This window comes from Manacus candei, unplaced genomic scaffold, assembly GCF_025592945.1.
Source record: "Manacus candei isolate 608988 ecotype Guabito, Panama unplaced genomic scaffold, ASM2559294v1 h1tg000094l, whole genome shotgun sequence".
In the NCBI taxonomy this organism is placed as follows: domain Eukaryota; kingdom Metazoa; phylum Chordata; class Aves; order Passeriformes; family Pipridae; genus Manacus; species Manacus candei.
In genome coordinates, this window is record NW_026138142.1 from 4,855,179 (window position 1) to 4,878,325 (window position 23,147).

The 23,147-nt window shown below is 40.5% G+C and overlaps 1 protein-coding gene across 5 annotated transcripts; it reads right to left on the reverse strand.

Annotated features, from left to right (window-relative positions):
* Window positions 1-2,292: 2,292 nt before the first annotated feature.
* On the reverse strand, window positions 2,293-22,657 carry SEC22C (SEC22 homolog C, vesicle trafficking protein). 5 transcript variants are annotated; one of them, XM_051768408.1, is made up of 8 exons: window positions 22,584-22,657; window positions 17,586-17,669; window positions 16,876-17,085; window positions 14,033-14,196; window positions 10,418-10,600; window positions 5,496-5,614; window positions 4,836-4,901; window positions 2,293-3,592 (listed from the first exon to the last, which is right to left on the reverse strand). In XM_051768408.1, the coding sequence occupies exons 3-8, from the start codon at window positions 17,055-17,057 to the stop codon at window positions 3,392-3,394; spliced, it is 915 nt and encodes a 304-aa protein (XP_051624368.1). In that variant the 5' UTR covers window positions 17,058-17,085; window positions 17,586-17,669; window positions 22,584-22,657; the 3' UTR covers window positions 2,293-3,391. The 5 variants fall into 5 exon arrangements, with proteins under 5 accessions (XP_051624368.1, XP_051624371.1, XP_051624370.1 ...); XM_051768411.1 differs by having other exon boundaries at window positions 17,629-17,669; window positions 22,584-22,598; XM_051768410.1 differs by lacking the exon at window positions 22,584-22,657 and adding an exon at window positions 19,090-19,604 and having other exon boundaries at window positions 17,629-17,669.
* Window positions 22,658-23,147: the final 490 nt, after the last annotated feature.

Sequence of the window (23,147 nt, forward strand, 5' to 3'; positions counted from 1 at the left end):
CCATTAGAAAAAAAGCCATTTATTAGATATATGTACATATATACATGCAAAATGATTTTTTATACACATTTACACAGGTTCAATTATTAATACAGTGCAAAAATGTCTAAAAAGGTACCAGCCCACCTTCTACAAACTCAACAGGTTTTTGGGAGAAAGGGGGGGAAAAAAACCCACAGAAAATTATCAGCTTCATAAAGTGACTAAGCACTGAAAATCTGGAAATTATTGGAGTTTATTCTTTGCCAATTTTCTTGTGCTGAGCTGCTGGGAGAGGAAAAGAGTTTCCAGCAGACTTATCTTGCAAACTGACAGAATTAAGAAGATGCAATTCAAACTACATTAAACAGTTTAAAGTGGAACAAAAAGGGATGGATTTCTCCCCGGGGATTTGATTCAATACAGGAATAATCCCACGTTGTGAGTCAGATCTCATGTACTCAAACTGCAAGTCATTCTTTTTTATTAAATCTTAAAGCACTCAGATCCATGTAAACTATTCTATTCCTCTTGCTGCTCCACCAGGAGAAGATGTTTAACTGTAAAAATACCACGTGGATGTGGGAGCCACTCTAAACACCAACATTAAAAATAAAAATAGGGTCAACTATGAGAGCTCTGCCTCATCCTTGGAATCCCAATCCAAAGCTACAAAGTGCACTGTGGTAGTGCACACAGACTAATCCATGGAGATTCCTTAATATGGTTTACAAATATTACAGAAGGGGGGGGAAAAAAGGTTGCAAAGGGATTAAGACTAACAGCAAAGCAGAGTTTTGGTCACTGAGTAGGAAAGATCTAAAGATTATAAAGATCCAGTCACATCCTCCAATTAATCCACAAAGCAAAAAAAATATCAGTTTAGGCAAAGGCAGAACTGAACCAACGGGTTTGGTTTGATTTTACTGAAACATTTTAAGGAAAAAAAATTAAATGAAAGCTGAACTTAACCTTTATCCACTTTATGTTAATTACATAAATTACCCAGCCACCTTGTTGTACCACTGCTGCAGAGCTGTGAGTCACATCACCTGGCACAGGGATTTGTTTTGTGACACAGCAAACAGCTGGATGCTTGGGAATCATTGGGAATGTTACAGCTTCTTCCAGTCAGCTTAGTCCAAGGATGAGGAATGCCCCAGCTGTAAATGCTCTGTGTGCCTTAAGCTGGAGCAGCCTGGCTTTAGCCAAGGAACAGGAAAGCTTTTTTGGATTATTTAGCCAGATTTAGGCTAAAAAGGCAGGAGCAGGGAGTTGGGTCATGTCACTAAAGTCCTTCTCCCAAAGTTTTGTCCATCTGTAGTATAAAATCCTCCATCCTTTCCCCACAGGATGATTCCCCACGATAACCCAGTGGGTTGACACCCAGTTTATGCTCCCAGAAAATACAATCAGATCCAGTATCCTTTTAAGTGTTACATTTCCAGTATCAGATTTTTGGGGTGTTATTTTTTTCAGCTTTTCTTTTTTTTTTTTTTAAACCTGTGATCCAAACTCGTGGCTTAGTTCCCACGAGGTCTCCAAAAGAACCTTCCCAAGGAAAACTGGGACTGAGCAGCATTATAGCAGTATATAAATTATAACTCCTCACATCTGTGGGGTCACCTGGGTGTCTTCAGGACAGTGGTTGAGTTCTGGTTTCAGTTTTCCACTCAAAGATAATGACAGACAAAAAACTTTAATCCATTGCCTTATAACACAAGGGAATTCCCTCATGGCACACAGCTCCAGCTGTATTCTATCCCTCCATTATTCCTACCAGCCTCACATTTAGAGGCTTTTATGATGTTAGTGTTACAGTAAGTGCAATGAAAAAGAAATATCTACATTTTCCTACTGGGAAAAGCTCTGGAATTAAGTCCCTTGATGCCCTAGAAACTGGTCAGGCTGTAATGGGCAGCCTATCCCTGCTGTTGTTGCAATCAGCTGCATCCAGGAGTGCTTCCAAAGTACAGCACCACAAATTTCTGGTCTGATCCTCCACTGATACTCGTGTTTGCATCCTGAGATTTCAGGAAAAGTCACTGAGACACAAGAAAGTAATTTTTTTAAGTGTTTCTGCAAAAAAAAAAACCCACAACTCGGCTGCATGTTAATTAATCTCTTTGCAACCAGAGGTAGAGATTATGTGAGAGGAAAAGAAATCTTTGGTGAACGAAACAGGGCGACCAGAAAGAAAGAAAGAAAAAAAAAAACAAATAAAAATTCTCAAGAACAAAAATAAAAGGAAATTTTAGGACCATAATCCCACAATAACACACCTACAGTTCTCTACACCTCGATTTGAATCCCCAGACAGCCCTAAATTATTCATCTATGTTCTAAAATGCCCCCCTGCACCTGGATATGTGACATCCCAGCACAGCCAGTGCAGCAGAGGTGAAGAGTTCCAGCTCTGCAGTCCTATATATTCCAAAGTGCACACTCAGGAATTCATCTGAGTGTAAGAACTCTACACCATTGACTGAAGGTGTTCTACAGAATGAAGAGAACCTGCTCTTGCTTCCCACTCCTGGAAATGGGTTTTTACTCACCAGCCACACATAATTTCTTTTAAAAAGGTGAAGGAGTCAATGGCCTGGTACAAGCAGGCTTGGAAGATTTATTATCCATACAGACCAAGCAAATATGGAATTGCCCTTGTACTAAAAGTGACCTTAACCAAGGAAACAAAGGCCACTTGAGCTGAGAGATCACTCACTTGGTTTATTTTATGTTGCCCAAGCACTGTTGCAATTAACCACTGAGCACACACTTAACTACAATGTGCAGCTTAGCCAGGAGATATTTATAGCCTTTATGGTTTTTAAAAGAGCCACAGCCTTTTCCTGCCCTTCAAAACCCAGACAAATCACCCTGAAACTCCCCCTGACCATTTTTCCCACTGATTGTGAACTCACTAATTGCAGCAAACAACTCCTTTACTAACATTTACCAAGAATCTCAACCCTGCACAAATTCCAGAGACAAAAACGTTCCCTGTCACTTTGATCTTCATTTTGCCACACAGTTTTGGCATTTTCAGAAGCAGGGCAAGACTCTGACCTGCCAAACTGTCACAAAGGCAGAAAGACAAATGGCAAAATGCTGTGTGGATGGTGCAAGTCAAGGTGTAAAAGCCTGTGGATGGTTAAGAACCTCCATCTGTTGATGCCACCTGGCAAGATGTCCCGTGCACCACCACCACATCAAACCCAGCTACACTCCTCACTCACTGGGTGTTGGACATGATTCCAGCATCCTACTTATTTCAAGTTGCCTGGAACTACCCTCCTTGCAACAGCCATTGTGACAAGTCTCTAAAAATACCCCGAGCTACTTTTGGCCAGGTGAATACAAAAAGAAAAACCAACCAGTTGTAAAAACAGAGTAGCAAACCCCAAGTGCTTTTTCATACACCACAGTCAGGCTGTTTCTCCAGGAGTTGCCTTGTCAGGATCTGGTAGGAGGAAAGGGATGCCACTCCCATGTGGAAGGCGATTTGCCAGAGGTTCCTTAATCCATAGAGGTGGATGTTGCAAAAACAGACACAGAAAAGGAGCACAAATGTCTTCACCTTCCTCCCAGAGGTGTAGAAGAGGTACAAGTAACACTGCAAAAGGAGCAGAGAGCCAGTGTCAGAGCTGAACTACATAAACCCTGGGATACAGCAGGACTTGCTGCTTGGGACAGGTGGAACCCACTTGCTGAGAACGTGTGAAGAGCAACAACCCTTTTAGGAGCAAACTAAAAGCTCCAAGTGCTGACAGAAGAGTCCCTTTTTTAACTCAGGCAGGAGCAGCTCAGCCTTTCTCACTTCAGGTCACAGTTTCCAACTGTGCTGGTGCCACAGGCAGAGATCACTGCAATTTATGCACAGGCATTTTTGGGAAGATGCCTGCTGTAAATCAAAAGGATGAGAGGCAACATTCCTTTATTGAGCTTCCCTGGCTCCAGGTACTGACTGGGAAAAAAAGCAGGACAGAGCCTTTCTTTGTGAAAAGCCACTTACATCAAGAATTTAGATCTAAACTAATATATTCACCTCAAAGCTCTGCCCTGAGCAGAGGTGTGAGAAGGCTGAAAGACACTGAATTGTATCATAATACAATAAATAACCCCTCTGCAGGTTTTAAACACCATAAATAAATAGAAACCATCATTCAAATGCAACAGCACAAGGGAATGAACACACTGCAGGCATTATGTTATTCCCAGTAACCCAACTGCTGCAGCTTCCTGTGATGACAGGCTGAAAATTGAAGATTTTCCAACAATATATTGCCCTTAAGTTAAAGGTTGTGCAGCACTGTTTTCAGAATTTAAGGAATTTTTCAAGAAAAACCCATTTGGAGCATGCTGTATTTTCCTCAAACAATTCTGCATAAGAAAGTCAGCAAAAATAACCCCTTAGGGAAAAGAAAAGTCTGAGGAAGTCAAGCACTGCATCTGCCACCAGAATGAACTGTAATTTTCAATGTAAATTAAAACATTTTCAATAATGTTGCTAAGATTTGCTTAGTCCTTCAAGGTGGGCTACAAAAGCCCATCACTAAGTTTAGCACTGACAGAAAGACATTCATCCCTTTGGGAAAGAATCATCTTTGAGAGAGCATTTATTTATCCCACTCATCTGCAATTTGTCAAGGGTCAAATTGTGCCTTTAACTGTACTTATGCCACTTTCAGCTATAATTTTGTGCCATAAATTTGTGCCATATTTAACTGTATTTCCAGTGATTCCACTGGAATCATTCAGGTAGGATATTAAAAACCTCTGCTTAGCCGAAAATCACTCTGTCTTGTGCATCAGAATATCAAAATCATCAGAAAGAATCTTATTTACAGTGAACATACCTGAAAAACACAGGCTAGAAAAGGTACAAAAAAAGCTATCACATTCCCAATTCCTTCATGGTCCTCCTGTTGGGATTAAAAGAAGTGACAAACAACTACGTCAGGCACAGTTTTTAGCAAGTGCTGCTTGATATTTGAGAACACTATAAAAATAGTCAAGTACCTCCCATCTTAGTTTATGCTGATTGACTGTAACAGTGTTAAACACCAAGATCAATATCATTGAACAAGACACCAAGAACTGAGGCTTATGTGACAGTTCCTGCTAAATAAAACTGTGTCAGCACACAACCAGGACACTTTTGCTTTTAAAATGTTGTTTGCTCATGTTCGTTTAAAAAAAGAAAAAAAATTACAGAGAAGGATCTAAAATTAAAATATAAGAACAGAGAGGGGAAAAAAAAATATCCAGTCAGGTTGGCAAGAGTAAAATATTTCTACAAATTTTAACCAGAATAAAAGGCAAAATGCTGTGATATGTAACAAAATACAGCAGGTCCAGCGGGTGAGTAACAAGTTGTACATTCCCTGGAGAAACAAAACACTTCTTGTGGAAAGGTGTGTGCTCTGCTAAGGAGCAGAACAGCCACCCTCAGCATGGTTACCCAAGGAATTGTCTCCCTTTGGCTGATTCCCAGGATTCAGTGCCATCAGAGGTACCTGAAATGAATATTCTGCCAGGTGAACTCCTCGGATGAGGTTCAGAGCTCCACACATGATGTTCAGGACAAGGGACAGGATCCCCAGGGGGGTCACAGGCTGCATTCTGTAAGTGGGGACTGAAAAAACAAAAAGAAAACCAGACATCAGTGAAACTTTGCACTATTACTCTGAATCTTTTAACAGAAAACAACCCAAATCTGCTTTTGTGGGTTCCAAACATTTTCAAAACCTTTCATGTTTGCTCCAGAGGAGACTAAATAAGAACAGAACAACCATTTTTTGCTGTTGCATTACACTGTTCTGTTCTTCACACACCTAGAAATCAGCAAGAGCTCTGGAGTATTTTTCAAACAGATCAAGAACAGAATTTTTCTTGACCCATTTGGCATCAGTGTCTTGCATTATGGTGCACAGAGATATTTTTCAAGTGTTTATTACAGCAGATTAGCATGTTTAGCACTCCTCACAGGTCAGTAGAAAAGCCTTTCAGCAGCCAAAGGTCTGGGAAAGGGCTTGGATTCCTGACACCCATAACAGCAAGACAGCAATTCATCTCTTCCTTAACCAGTAATTATGTATTTCTTTCTGAGGGCTCAGGCTGCCCACATTTCACAGGTAGGGAATTATCTGCCTCCTTCCTTTCTCACCTTCTCCACTACTGCTTAACACCCCCACTCCCTAACACCATTTCTTCAGGATAATCTCATTGATGAAACACCTAATTAAGGTCAAAGCAATTATTATAAGTGTGTGTTTAACTTGGGGAGCTGCTGCCTCTAATCCAGGGCTGTCCCAAAGCCCACCTACGGTTTTCCCTCGCTTGCCCAACAAGAGATTCCACACCTGGATCCTCCCCCACATTTCATCCCTGCCTTTGGGTCACCACAAGTAGGACACAGCCAGCTTAATAAAAAAAATGGGAGTTTGCAGCTCAGATATCAAATTCAAATCCTCTCCTGCACCACAAGACACGGGAGGGAATGAACCAGCCCTCAGGAAACCTCCCCAGTTCTCAGGATGTTCTGCCTCCTGTCCAGGTGTATCCAGACCCTGGCTCTTAGAAATAAACTCTGGCTTCATTTTAGTGCCTTCTCCTTCAAGAGATTTTGAGAGAGGGATGTAAAAAACATTTGGTGCCAAATTAATGGAAGGATGTCAAGCATCTTTCCTAAGGGTCCCTGTAATTAATTTGTCTGGCACACACTCACACATCCACAATTTCAGCTCCAAAGCAACTGCACTAATTCCATTTGATATGTGTCACTTTATGGAGCATTACTGTATATTATAGTCAGAGTGGTGTAACTCTGTCATCAAAAGCAATTTGGGGGTTTTTTTTGCAGACAGTGACATTTAAGGCCCAAATAGTGGCCTGAGCAGAAGCTGTGGCAGCATCTTTGTTCACTCACTGATCCCAGAATTCAGTTTCCTGCTATTTTTGATCAATTAAATCATGTTACAGCTCTCTCTCTCACACAGAAATTTCCAAATAAAGACTCTTTCTTTTCCTCAGGTTCTAAGATTTACTTCAGAGGCACAAAATGTCTCTCAAACAAATTAAAATTGTCAAGCACAGATGTCATTCATTGAACAGGATCCTGCAAACTACACGTCAGGAGTTCCCAGACCCCAGGGAAGAACAATGCAGGTCTCCATATATTCCTTCTGCAGCACGGAATATTATGTAAAAGTTACAGTTTCCTTAGTCCAGGAGGATAAAAAGAATTACTGTCACAGATGCAGGGGAGATTAAAATATCCAGGGTTCAGAGTTTGGATTCTGTGAGAACTGCTGTTGAAATGGGGGAGCTTTATTTCTGCCATTAAATTCTGAGGTTTAATTCACAAACTGAAACTGCACAGAAAAGGGAGACTGGTCCTGTTCAGGGAAAAATTATCACACTTCCCTGTGTGCATTCAATCATAATTTAAAGAGAATTTCATATTAGAATGGCTTATTAAATTAAATAAGGGAACAGGAGAGTACAAGCACTTAGTCCAAGACAGCACAGTTTTGCACAAGAACAGATAAATTTTAACTGGGTTTCAAACTGATTTGACTCTTCAAGTGCAGAAGTTGTGCATTCCAGAGCACCAGATCCACACAGAAATGTTTGGGTTACAGAGCACCCAGGCAAAATGCACCTGCAGGTTTGAACATGCACAGAACAGCTCTGTGAAAACACCCTCACACAAGGAAGACATTGAAAGCTCTGCCCATAAAAGATTTTGTGAGCAGAGGCCTCTGCCCATTGAACACCAACACTGTGCTGCCTCCTCAAGGCACACAGCACAAGGGGCTGGCAGTGAGTCACTCACTCAAAGCTCTGGATAAGGAGCATCAGGAGTGAGAAATGAAATTAGACTCAAACAGTTTAGAATGAAATACAAGCACACAAAAGACAAGAGATGTGAGACAGCTTCAAAAAACACCTTAAAAAGGACTCGGAAGGACTCCCTGTGTGCCTACAAAACATTAGGAACATTCATCAAGAGGAGCTGCATAATTTCCCAGCACATTTACTGGCCAAATTGCACAAGTTGTTCTGCTTCCCAGAGCCAGTTCTGATGAGAAAACTCTTCCCTCTTCACAGCAAGCTACTCAGACTTCACATTTCTGCTGTACCTGTGTCCTCCAGGGCACCATCAGCTGTGCCCACCCCATGGCACAAGATGAGGCCCTGCAGCAGCAGCTGGGCTTGGGTAGGTGTGGATCAGTGTAAGGGCTTTTCTAGCAAGAGCTGGGCTGGGTTTAGTGAACACAGGAAGGAACCAACAGAAGAATGGAAATAAAAGCGAAGAAAAAGCTCTTGTTCCCATAAATACTAACAAGGACAAAACTGCCCTGACTTTTCCATCCCTTTTCACACTAAACTGAAGGGTCAGGGATGAGCTCACATGGCTTCAAAGAATCCAGGAGCCAGTTACAGCCATGTGAGGAGAGGGATGTTCTGATCATCCATGGACTGATCCATGTGCACTAGGGAATCCATGCATTGATCCATGTGCACTAGGGAATCCATGGATTGATCTATCTACACTAGGGAATGCATGGATTGATCTATCTGCACTAGGGAATCCATGGATTGACCCATGTGCACTAGAGAATCCATAGACTGATCTATCTGCACTAGAGAATGCATGGATTGATCCATGTGCACTAGGGAATCCATGGATTGATCTATCTGCACTAGGGAATCCATGGATTGACCCATCTGCACTAGGGAATCCATGGATTGATCCATGGGCACTAGGGAATCCATGGATTGATCCATGGGCACTAGGGAATCCATGGATTGATCCATGGGCACTAGGGAATCCATGGATTGATCCATGTGCACTAGGGAATCCATGGATTGATCTATCTGCACTAGGGAATCCATGGATTGATGTATCTGCACTAGGGAATCCATGGATTGATCCATGTGCACTAGGGAATCCATGGACTGATCTATCTGCACTAGGGAATGCAGACACAGTGAAATCCTGCTCACCTGCAACCACAGCCCTTCAAGAACAGCAGGGCCATCACATAAATAACATCAATTTGGGAACAAACACCATGCACACAGCTAAACATAGAGCAGCAAAGCAGGGATTCAGCTGGTAGGGAATGATGAGAGGGGAGAGACATAAGCCAGGAAAGCTGACTCCAGAGGAGGGAAACAGATGAACACAAACACGATCCTTAAAATAAAAGCAGAACAATCTGTGAGAGTATTTGGGTTAGAGCAGAGAGGAGAGCCAGAAATAAAAAGCCAGATGGAAAGCAATTAGGAATATGGGGGAACTGGAAATGTATTTCTGATCTGTGGGCACAGACTGGATTGCAAATATTTACTGGCACTGAAGCTGTTCAAAAGGAAAAAAAAAAACAGTACAAAGAATTTCTACACCCTGTCACATCATGAAAAGATTTAACCTTCAAGGACAGCTCTGAGGAGCACTCACAAACCTGACTGACAAATACAGGCTTTTCAATTCTATTTTTAATTCTTCCTGGCCACTGCCCTGCTATATTTTAATTTAAAATACCTATGTCAAATTAGATTCCAGCTCATCCATCACAAACAATAAGATTGAGCAAGTGGAACTTAATTTTATTAGTGTTTCATAAGCCAAGAATGACAAAAAAAAAAAAAAGGAGGAAATACAAGCTCATGGCACTCCAGCTGCATCTAAACCACCATGTTAATAGGATTAAAAGAGGGAAGGGTTTAGTGGTGGGCTTGGCAGTGTTTGGTTTCCTGTTGGACTCAATGATCTTAAGGGTTTTTTCCAACCTAAACAACAGCAGGTAAAATGTCAGCTTTTGTTACAGAAAAGTCTCTTGTCAAGGCTCCACGTGTTGTTCATACAGATACACAAATCCTCTTTCAGAATTTTAGGTAAATGCACTAAATTTTAAAGAACAAGGCCAAAGGGGAAAGCAAAGAGGGGAGAACAACTCAAGGCAGTCTGAGAACAAGAGTTTTACCCTCAGCTCATATTCTCCTCAGCTTTTCTTGCCTCGAGACTGAAGAAACTCATTCAGACTACAATTATGTATCTTTTATTATGAGTTTGCACAAGCAATGAATTCATTTGAGCTCCTCTTGCCATAGAAATTTGAACAAACACGGACTTTAAAAGCAGGAGAATTTAACATGGCAAATACCAAGTCCAGTTAGAAACAATTTTCCAGACAGAGAAGCTGATCTAAGGCTGGAAAAAGACACCACCACAGGTCCTTAAAGGCACTAATCACCTTTACCTGCCGTAATGTAAATTCCAAATGTTGTTTCCTATGACAGAAAAGTCTTTTTTGCTTCATACACAAGACAAAAATATGTATTTCTCAACACAAAAGGAACCTGTTGTGTGCCATTTGCAGAGTGAGGGTGGGGATATCTGCTGTCACCTTGTGTAGCAGTGACTTACCAACCTCCAAATGAACTCCTGAGTGCCCACCATTGGTCATCCCATTCAGCAGCTCCGTGTCCTCCAGTTTCAGCTGAACTGGGGGCTGGAATTTCAGCTCCTCCTCCACCTTCTCCCAGTTGGCCTTGGCTCGAGAGCCACGGGTGCTGTTGAAATGGAATTTCACCTTCTGAATGATGTTGTCTGGAACAACAGAGGAACCTGCTTCAGTCAGCTCTGCAAAAGTTAACTGCTTAATCATTAACCCTTTACATTATTAAACCTTAATTAGGGAAATTCCAAATGATATCGTGGTAGTCTTTTTTAATTGTTTTTAATTTCTTCATTTCTTATTAGTTTCAGGTATAAAATTCCACTGCTGGTTAGGGAAAAAAAATACTTCTTCTAGGTACTGTACATCAGAATCCTAAAATGAAAGGACATTAAAGACCATCTTGTTCCAGTCCTTCCACTAGCCCAGGTTGCTCCAACCTGGCCTTGGACACTTCCAGGGATGGGGTAGCCACAGCTTCTCTGGGCAACCTGGGCCAGGGCCTCCCCACTCTCACAGCCAAGGATTCCTTCCTAATATCCAGTCTAAACCTGTCCTCTTTCAGCCTTCTGGACATTTTAATCTCCACATCCTGCCAGTGGACTGCAAACAAGTCCTCACATCCCAGGGTGGATGTCAACTCGTATCTTAAACCACCCATGAACTACCACGAGAAGCAATTCCTGGGCTTTAACCATGACAAGGATTTGCCCAGCACAGAGGTGAATTAAATTAATTCAATTATATCTGAGTCATGAAGCAGCTCTGACCAGCAGAGGCAATTCCACAGTGATTCCACCAATGTCCAAGCCACAGATCCATGCACAGATCACTCTCCTTCATCTCTCACTCTTTCAATTTAACACCAGTCACAAGCAAATCCCTTTCCACAGTTGTGGCTGCTGGTTTGCCAGGAACTGTGCTGAGCCCAAGCAGGGAATTCCTCCAAGTGCTCACTGCAGGTAGGGCTATTTCCTATTTAATTGTGGAAGGATATGGGCAAATTCAACCTATTTGAAATGCTTAGGGGAATAAAATGTAGAAACATTTATCCTGTAAGTAAAATCCATATCAAATATTGCACAGGTTGCCCACAGCTACTACTGGATATGATATATCTGTAATACCTGTAGCATGTTGTGCTTAAGCTACTGTTATAGCTTGTATATATTCTATATTATTTATATATTATTTACATGTATTATTATACAGTGTTTATATTTATGTATTTGTTTATATAATTTTATTTATATTATTTATAATTATGCATTATTTATAATTATATATTATAATATTATATTATATTATTATATTATAATATAATATAATAATATTATAATTATAATATTATTGTAATTATATATTTATTTTTATATATTTATAATATTATAATTATATATTTATTTACATATTCTATATTCTTTAAATATTCTATATAAAAATCTAGCATTTATATACCATTTATATCTATGCATTTATTAATTTATATCTATGTATTTATTAATTAATTACATATTCTTTCTATTCTAAAACATAGCTTAAGCTCTAGTTCTGTTGTGCTGGAACACACAGTGCCACAAGCAGGGAAAAATCCTGCATTTTACCATGTCAGCCTGTCGAGAAGGCAAGAGTATCTACATTATTCTCTCTCTATATAATTATAGGTAATATTAATAATTAAAATAATAATGATAATGATAATTATAATAATAATATCTATAACTACCAGACAAAAGGCTAAGATCTCAGGCATCAAGTGCTTCTTAGATCCAAACACAGGGAAGAAGATGATTAAATAAATAAATCAGTTATCACGATATTAGGTAAATTCAATAACAAAGTATAACAGTAAAAATGAAAAAAAAATGTGTTTTTTCTTTTAAAAAAAGACCCTCATGCAATTAAAAGAAGGTAGAAATTCCCCAATTCCTACTCAAGTTACAAAAGAAAAAGGAATAATGTGGCTCTCAATCTAAAATCACACCATGGCTGTAACGTGCCCTGCAGGGAATGCACCCAAAATCCCAGAAGGCTGTTTAATAAGCTTTCCCTGTGGATTTCTCAATCTTTTAAGCATGAGCTTAAAAAAAAAATGACTGAAATGTGGACAGAAGGGTGCAAACCCACTGCAGGATTTCACCCTCTCCCACGGCAGTTTCTCACTGCAAGGGGAATTGGGTGTGAGGTTCAGCAGAGCAGCTTCTACTTGGCAAGAAAACAATTTATATCAGGTTAAAAAAGAAACACTGGGCATGACTCTGAAGCTTTATGAGACTGTAAGTCAGGCCAGAAATAAAGCTGCCCACAATAATCTATTCTGTCTCCCAATAAGCTGCTCTGTCTCCCTTTTTTCCTGTTCTCATCTGTCTCCACTCATCAGATTTTTTAATTATGTTAAAGTGTCTGAGATATCAATTTCTTGTTCTTCTCTGCTTGTTCTTTAATCACCACAGGATTTTGTCCATAACAGATGAACTCTCTGTCACTACACACCCAATAATCCAGTACCTTAAGGCATCAAGGTCTTCCCCCTTCCTTGCAATCACAAGACAAAACCCATTTCTTAAATGAGTTTAAATAAATGTCTTCATTTCTTCCTTCTTAATTTCTTGAATAAATTTCTCCTCCTAAACTCAGTAATTCCAAGGCACCAGGATGCCCTTTTAAAGAAGCAGAATTCCATGATAATCCAACTGCTGATAGCAACAAGCACTGCCCACTGAGCAGAAAGCTTGGCTACAACAAATGAAAACGAGCAAAACACATCTAAAAATATAAATACGTGGAAACATCATGTAAATATGGATGTGCACAAACACAAAGTGATTGTGTTGATATACCATAAAATAAATAATTGATTATTTTGTAATAATAATATTTTTATATAATATATTTTTAATAATATTTTATATTTGTAATAATAATTATATATTTGTAATAATAATTATCATATATTTGTAATAATTATTATATATTTTTAATAATTATTATATATGTAATAATAATTATATATTTGTAATAATTATTATTTATATTTGTAATAATAATTATATTTGTAATAATTATTATATATTTGTAACAATTATTATATATTTGTAACAATTATTATATATATTTGTAATAATAATAATTATATATATTTGTAATTTTTGTAATAAAATGATTATATATATTTGTATAGACCATTTATATAAATATAATATATAAAATATTATATATAAGTGTATCATATAAATATGTATTTATCTATGAATAAATTTATATATAAATTATATATATAATTTATATATATTTATATATAAAATTTATTTATATAAATTATATATGTAAATTTATATATAAATTTATATATAAATACATATAAATATGTATTTATCTAGAAGTCTATAAATATCTATGTTCACTAAACTGAGCAGGAGCTTTGGGGTTGTGGTGCTGAGAAACAAGGCTTTAAACTACACACACACAGGCAAAGGCACACCCAGGTTCCCTTTCACAACCAGGCTTTGGCCTGGAAATGTTATTTAACCTGATAAAAGTAGCAAGACAGAGAATTTTGACAGTCAGAGGCCGAAGTTACCAACCAAATTCAATGAAAGCATAGGGCCTGGAAGCCAAGTTGATGCTGGTTGTGTCGTAGGAAGCAGAGAATTCCCAGCGAAGCTCCTCCAGGAAGCAGAAGGCCATGATGGTGGAGTAGCTGCTGGAACAGATTGCCATGCAGGCAACATCCCCAGAGGAGAGGAAGCTGGGACAGAAGCAAAGAAATAAAAGAGTAATATCAACATAAAAAGGTAAAAGTGCTGCTGAAGACGAGGATTAAACTGTGCTTTCTGTCCACACAAAACATACAGAGGGAGCTGAAGGAGCAGACTGCAAAAAAATGTAGTATTTTTTCTGTTGTTGTCACAGCCCTGCAGCCCCTGGAGATTTATTTATCTGTTCTCAGACAATTATTTATTCTTAACTGGCCCAGGACACCTGAGCACACTGAATATCACCACACAGAGTTTATTAAATTGGTACATCAGTCCAAATAGAGGACATTTTCTCCCAGGCTGGCTTTAAATCACATTAATAAGGAACAAGGTGGTCAGAAAACCAACTCTGAAAGAAAATTCAGTGGGTCTCCAAATTTAAAAAAAAAAAAAAGTAAAACCAAGGAAGCTTGTTCCCAGTAAGCACATGCATTCCTCACTCCCCATGAAAGATTCCCATATTTGTGCTGAAATTTCCCATATTTATGTCAAGATTCCCACATTTACCTCAAAGATTCCCATATTTATGTCGGAGTTTCCCATATTTATGTCAAAGATTCCCACATTTACCTCAAAGATTCCCACTTTTACCTCAAAGATTCCCACTTTTACCTCAAAGATTCCCACATTTGTGTTGAAGTTTCCCATATTTATGTCAGAGTTTCCCATATTTATGTCAAAGATTCCCATATTTGTGTAGAAGTTTCCCATATTTATGTCAGAGTTTCCCATATTTATGTCAAAGATTCCCATATTTACGCTGGAGTTTCCCATATTTATGTTGAACTTTCCCATATTTATACTGAAGTTTCACATATTTATGTCAAAGTTTCCCATATTTATGTTGAAGTTTCCCATATTTGTGTCAAAGATTCCCATATTTGTGTTGAAGTTTCTGACATTTGTGTTGAAGTTTCTGACATTTGTGTTGAAGTTTCCCAAATTTATGTCAAAGTTTCCCATATTTATGTTGAAGATTCCCATATTTATACTGAACTTTCCCATATTTATGTCTGAGATTCCCATATTTATGTCCAAGATTCCTATATTTATGTCAAACTTTCCCATATTTATGTCAAACTTTCCCATATTTATGTCAAACTTTCCCATATTTATGTCAAACTTTCCCATATTTATACTGAACTTTCCCATATTTATACTGAACTTTCCCATATTTATATCAAAGTTTCCCATATTTATGTCAAACATACCCATATTTATGTCAAAGATTCCCATATTTATGTCAAAGATTCCCATATTTATGTCAAAGATTCCCATATTTATGTCAAAGTTTCCCACATTTATGTCAAGATTCCCACATTTATGTCCAAGATTCCCACATTTATGTCCAAGATTCCCACATTTATGTCCAAGATTCCCACATTTACGTTGAACTTTCCACGATTTTCTCTCTCCTATTATCCATACATTTCATCCCAACTTCATTTCATTCTCGTGGTTTCTGTTTTACCCCATTTTTATTTGTTCTATCACATACTTGGGCTTTAGGGTTTGGATTGGCAGAAATGCAATCACAAGCTAAAATTCATTTCCTAAATGAGCTTAAAATAAATTTCTTAATCTCTTTTCTTCTTAATTTCTTTAATAACTTTCTTCTCCTAAACTTAGTCATTCCAAGGCAATAGGATGCCATCTTAAAGAAGTAGAAATCCATGATACAGTGGTAACAGTAACAAGCATTGCCCATAGAGCAGAAAGCTCTGCTACAACAAATGAAAACAAGCAAAGCACATATAAAAGTATAAATGTGTGTAAATATGATGTAAATATGTCTGTGGAAAGATGTGAATGCATATGTGTAAATATGTAGGTGTATAAATATAATAAAATAAATAATCTATTTTTATATATATTTATAAACCATTTATATAAATATAATATTTAACATATAATTTTCTGTATAAATATAAATTATATTTAAAATATATAGGTTTTAAGTAATATTTGTAAAATATATAAAATATATATAAAATATATAAAAATATATAAAGTATATATAAAATATATATAAATATATATAGAAATATATAATATATATAAAATATATATAAAATATATAAAGTATATATAAAATATATAGAAATATATATAGAAATATATATTATATATATATAAAATATATAGAAATATATATAATATATATATAAAATATATATAAATATATAGAAATATATATAATATATATAAAATACATATAAATATATATAGAAATATATATTATATATATAAAATATATATAAATATATATAGAAATATATATAATATATATAAAATCATATAAATACATTAGTATGGATATATAACATTTACATAATATATAAGTATATGTATGAAAATATATAAATATATATAAAATATAAAAATATATATGTAATATATATATAATGAATATATATATAATGAATATAATACATATTTTCATTATATATATATATATATTTAGTGAGCATATGCTCACTAAATTGAGTAGCAGCTGTGTGCTGAGAAATAAGGTTTCAAAATACCTGGTGCTGACAACCCAGAAAGGCACAGTGGGATTTCAGACTGGACTCAGGCCCTACAGACCATACCCAAAATTCTGCTAATTCCCAAGGATGATTATTTCAAAAAGAAAAGCCCCCCAAAAAATAAACCAACCAGGGACTTACTGGATGCTCAGGTTACGTCCCTTTGCTGTGCCTCGACTTGGGTACCGTGCCAGGGCTGAGGATAAGGCCTTTAATCTCTTCCTGCATTCCAGAAAGTCCTGGTTGAAATGAAAATCCGTGGAGGCCGAGAGGGGAAGCCCATCCCTCACCCTCACCACGCAGGCAAAGAAGATCAGGGACATTCTCCACCGGAGTATTCATGAGGACAACCTGAAAATGGAACAGCACGTTGGGTTCAGGGAGGTGAGAGAGTTTCCAAGCCAAAATTCCAGCCAGGAACACATCAGGGAAAGAGTTTATTCAGCACTGAGACTGAACAGCACCTCTTGCACCACCTCTGCCCTGGAAAGGCAACCAAACTGTGTCCCTTTTTTGCCTCTCTCAGACTAAAAGGTGAGGCAGGGGATTTGACAGGGGAATTATCTACCTGGAAAACATCCCTCTTTTCCCTGCTTTGCTTTATTTAAGCAGCAGAAACGCTGAGCAAAGTTCTTATTTATGGACCTGCTGCATCTCTGGAATTGCAAACAGCTGCAGGAATGTTGCAGTTCCCTCATTTTCTACTGTAACACACAAATCCAAGAATAAATTTTAGGCTACAGCCTGTCAGGCTCTTTTTAGACTCACCTAGGGCTAAATATAGAATAAAAGCTGCCCTCTCTTGTCTTCCTGGTCACAAACTCCCATGGAAAGTTATTATTGGGATTTACCTGGTACATTCAGAACATGCAGAGATCTGTCCTTCAGACATACCATGAGGATCCAGAGGACTAACACAGCAGCTCACATGGTATCTGAAAGAGAACCATAATGAACATTAAAAAAAACCCCTAATTAATAACCTATATTTACATGCATATTTACTATAAAAACTCCCCTGTAGAGGGTAAACATATCCTAGAAAGTATTTTGCCTAAGGGAAAACAATTTATTTTCTTATTAATTAATGTATTCATTTCTACACACATTCAAAGACACTATGAAATGATATGCAAAATATTTATCATGTCCCAATCATAATTTTTTTAATTTAGCCCAATAAAAGAGCAGCTCTAAATCAGTGGATTTTAAGGGATTATCAGAAACAAGTCAAAGAAGAAAAAGGAAAAAAAAAAGGAAAAATAAAGGCATTTACTTGGCTTCAGGCAAACTACATAAATAAAGCATTAGGGAGTAAAAAGAAAGAAACAAAATCACCCTGTGAACTCAAACTTTAGATAGAGAAGGACTGTTTTAACCAGCCCTGTATCACACAATTCATTAGGATGCTCAAAGTATCTTTGAAATGTGTCTCATCAAAACATGTTTTTCGTGTCTAAGAAGCCCAGGGAGCAAAAAACTCTTCTAGTTCAGGCAAAAGAAACTCTTAAAAATGCTCTGATTTCTAATAAAGGTTGAGTTCCTACCACAAGCAGCACTAAGAAGATCTCATTTCTGCTCCAGAAGAATCATTTCCACACGATTTGTGGGAACAATCCCTCTGTCCAAGGTGGCAGCAATTTGCCAGCAGGTTAAAGCAACTACAATTATCAGAAAGCACAATGGCACATAACTTGTTCCCTTAGAAAAGCAAATTAAAATCACAGAAGACCAGACATCTCTTGAAAAGTGTTATTTTGAACTTTTAAAATGGAAATCGAAGAATCAGATGCTATTCTTTTTCCACTGTGCCCTCTCACAGTTCTTCTCCAGTTGAGTAAAATCAAACTCACAAAAACCTCATGTCAACACCCAGCAAAAAATAATTTCAACAATAATCAAGATTGTTATAGGTCAGCTTGAAACATCACATTGTTCTTTAACGTGCTGTGGTAGCAGCCATGAAAGAAACAGTGCAGAAAATTAACATACAAGTGAAATAAAAACAAAAAATACACCTGTTAACTCAGAAATATTAACTTTAACACAGTCAGCTTTTAAGCACAGTTGCTCAGAACAGCACAGTTTAATGGTGAAAAGCTGGTAGCACTGATGAAGTTTAACTCCAAAATAACTCCAGAACAGGCAAAAGATGGTCAGGAAAACTAAAAAGCACCAAGCTTAGAAAAATCAAATACATTTTCTGAAACCTATCTGGCCTATGAAATTATTCAGCTCCCTGTGTCACTAACAGTAAGAGTTTAAAATTAAATATATATATATATTTATTGTTCACTAAGGCTAACATCACCACCTGCACATATGGAGTGGTACAGCTTCCCAAGACATACAAACCTCCCTGGTGCAGGGCACAAGGCTGTCCCTGAGTATCAGCTGCCCATCAGAGGGATCCTCTGATCTCCTGGGGAAGATCTGCTGCAGGTCCCCACCAGGCCAATTCCAAATGAACTGCCAGACCTCACTGCAGAAATGAATCCACACTCCTTCCCGGGGCAAAGCACCCACCAAGGCTTTGAGTTCTCCTTTTCCTTTGTCCCAAGCCTCTTGTTCCTTGCACAGAGTGCTCTGACTTTGTGACAGTCACTAATGTCCCCTCCCTGGGAGTTTTAACTACTTGCAAGCCACTTTTGCCACGTCACCCGTGACAAACTGTCACAAACTGGTCAAGGTGTGCCTGTAACCCAGTGACTGGATGCTGTCCCTGTTCCACATCTACTGCCCTTTCCTCCTCCAGGCTCCTTCTGTTTGCTCAGGGTCAGGAGCACAAAGATCTGCAACCACCTGTACGTGGCAGGTCTTTGACCTTGGGTCCTGAACGTGGGCAAAGTACTCGTGTCTCTGGACTGGGCAGATATCAAATCCTGCTGTACTCACAGTTAATAACATCACACCAACATCAGACCACTGAGATTTTACTGGCACAAAGCAGCCAGAACACTGAGATGTGTTTTGACCAATTGTTTCAGGAGAACAAGTTGTAATTTCTGACCGAAGCAAAGCAAGTTGATTTTTCACTATTTAAACCATCTGTACACCCAACAACACTTGAAATAAAACTGTTTAGTGCAGGACTCAAACAGCACACATTTACCACTACTAGAACAAACAATTCTTTGGTGTATTTCCATAGTAGGTGTCTAGGTTACCTGAAGCACAGTTCCTCCCTCCCTCACTTCCTAAGCAGCAGACAACTCTCTCCAGTGTCTGCTTGGGGATTATCAAGGCAGCCTTAATCAGACCCCTTGCACTTTACTACACTGTTACACAACTCCTGGGGTAAGGAGATTAGACCCAACTCACCAGGCTCACACCTCCCCACATGCTCCACAAACTCCTGCTTGATTGCCTGTACTTAGGAAACAATCTACTCAAAAGGCTCTGAGAGCAAATGGAAACCAGTGCATGGTTCATGAGGGGAATGATGTTAAAATACAGCTCTTTCAGAAATTATTCTATCTAACCATCAAAAGTAGAAAGTTTCCTTCCAGGAACGACACAACACTAACAAGACATGTCTTGCTACCAGGATTTCTCTCAAGTATTTGACTTCCCTCCCTGTTCAGAGCCACATTTCCCTTCTTTCTGCATCCAAGCTTCAAACACAGCAACATCCAACTATTTTTTCCAGTCCTGACCTTCCTCCTGAATGAAGAGCAGAAAGCTTTAGTGGATGTTACCGTGGTCCTGAAGCAGCCTGTGAAGTTTTTTGGACATGTGACAGCTTCACACATGACCATAACTACTGAACTAAAGCATCTTTCCTCAGGCAGGCAATCTCCAGAGGGAGTCATGGACAGCTACAGGTGGGATGCTGGACCACAAGAGAGATTCAGGTTGACTCAATCAAACACAAAACCTTTAACAGAGCTGCAGCTCAAGGGCTGGTTTCAGTCCAAAGAAAAGAAAACAACTGGCATGTGGTTCATGAGGGAGAGTTAGTACATCTCTGTGGGATCACAAGGTGGATTTTACCCTCTTCTCACGTATATAAACAAGTAAATCCAAACCACTGTTAAATTCTCATCTCCTAAGATTGCAGGAGCTGTATCCATGTGGTCCACCCCAACTTCTCCCCCTCCACACCCCCAGCAGTGCTGACCAGCTACATCACAGACCTACAGCAACAAGAGCCACTCTCCAGACTGAGCAGTGAATTAAAGCAGTCTGAAAGCACAATGTTATCTCAAATTTTAAAACAGGATTTGTGCATATCCAGAGCTTACAGGCTCCTATAAATCCTACAGGCTTTATCCTTATCCCCAAAGGGAAGCATGTAGAAAACCTTTACCATCACAAATCTCCTGTCTACACAAACTCCTGTGAATTATCAGGAATGAAGCATGTTACACAAGCCTCAAACCCCAGCATTCCATCAATCCCACTGCCCCAATGGACAGGCCTCCAAACCACACCATAACAACTCTGGGAGGCTCTGAAGCTTTGCCTCACCTTAATCTGTCAGGAACACTATATACTTTACCTGTTCCCAGAAATACACCCACCCCACCCAGCTGAAGCCTCCCAAAGCCCACCAGCTCATCCCTGTACCCTCACCAGTCCATACAACTAAGGACCCTTCCCACATCCATCCTGCTCCACTCACAGTACTCCCGCCTCTTCTCCCCCACGTTAAGCATCCAAAAATTCACAAAAGAACCCCTTTCCCACACTCTTCAATAAAACCAGACACCCTGAAAGCAAACACACACGTACACCCCCTCAATCAGGACTGACAAGTCCCCCCATACACTCCTCGAGCACCCCAGACACCTCCAAATCCTACTCCCATCCCACAGGTCCCAAACCCTCATGTTATCCCAGCTCACCTCAAGCCATCCCCAGCTCAACCAAAACCCCACTCAGAGTCCCAAATCCTCCTCCTCTACCCCTCAGGCACCCCAAGGAACCCGCAACTCCAACATCCACACCAAAAGATCCCAACCCCAACACACACATCCCCCTCCTCACCACAACAAGCCCCAAGACCCAAACTCCCCTCATTGCCTCCCACAGCCCCCCAAACTCCCCAAACCTCACCTCCCTGCCAGAGGACCCCCAAAACACCCCCTCACATCAGCCCTGCTCACCCCAGTCCACCCAGCTCACCCCCAGGGCCCTTCCCTTCCCACACACCCCCTCAAGCACTCCAAGGAACCTCCAATTCCAACATCCATCCATACAGCACGATCCCAACACATACACCCCTACTCACCCCCACCCTATCCCCACATCCCCCTACCCATCCCCTACCCCATCCCCACACCTTCCAACACCCCAAGTCCCCTCATGGCCTCCCACACCCCCTCGTGCACCCCAAGGAACCCCCAAACCCTCCATCCACACCACGGGATCCCAACGCCAACACACACATCCCCCTGCTCACTCCCACCCCGTCCCTACATCCCCTAACTCGCCTCTAACTCGCCTCACCGCCTTCCAGACCCCCCCAAGCACCCCAAACCTCCCCTCCCTACCAGAGGACCCCCCAAACATCCCCTTCCATCACCGCAGCTCACCCCCAGGGCCCTTCCCTCCCTCCAAGGAGCCCCAAATCCAACATCCTTCCCTACAACAGGATCCAAACACACACATCCCCCTGCTCACCCCCACCCCATACCTACACCCCTCAAATCCCTTCATCGCCCCCCAAGCACCCCAAACCTCCCCTCCCTGCCGAAGGACCCCCAAACACCCCCGTATATCACCCCGGTCCTCTCGGTTCGCTCCCCACACACCCCCGGATCGCCCCGTCCCCGGGTCCCGGAGGGGCCGGAGGAGGAAGAGGAGGAAGAAGGGGGTCGGTGCTCGCCCGGACCCTCCGCACTCACCGTCCCCGCCCGTCCCGCGGCCTCTCGGGCCTCCGGCTCCGCCACAGCCCCGGCCCCGCCCGCTTCCGCCATGGAGAGAGCGCGGGGACAGCCGGGACGGCGGGGAGGGACCGGCGGGACGGGCGGGAGGGTGGGATAGGGGCGGGATGGGGGGGGATAGGGGCGGGATGGGGTGTGGGGATGGGATGGGGTGGGATAGGGGCGGGATGGGGTGTGGGGATGGGGTGTGGGGATGGGGTGGGGTGGGGTGGGATGGGATGAGGTGTGGGGATGGGATGGGGTGGGATAGGGGGGTGGGATGGGGTGTGGGGATGGGATGGGATGGGGTGTGGGGATGGGATGGATGGGGTGGGATGGGATGGGATGGGGTGTGGGGATGGGATGGGATGGGATGGGGTGGGATGGGGTGGGGTGTGGGGATGGGATGGGATGGGGGGGGATGGGGTGGGGTGGGATGGGGTGTGGGGATGGGATGGGATGGGGTGTGGGGATGGGATGGATGGGGTGTAGGGATGGGATGGGATGGATGGGGTGTGGGGATGGGATGGGATGGGATGGGATGGG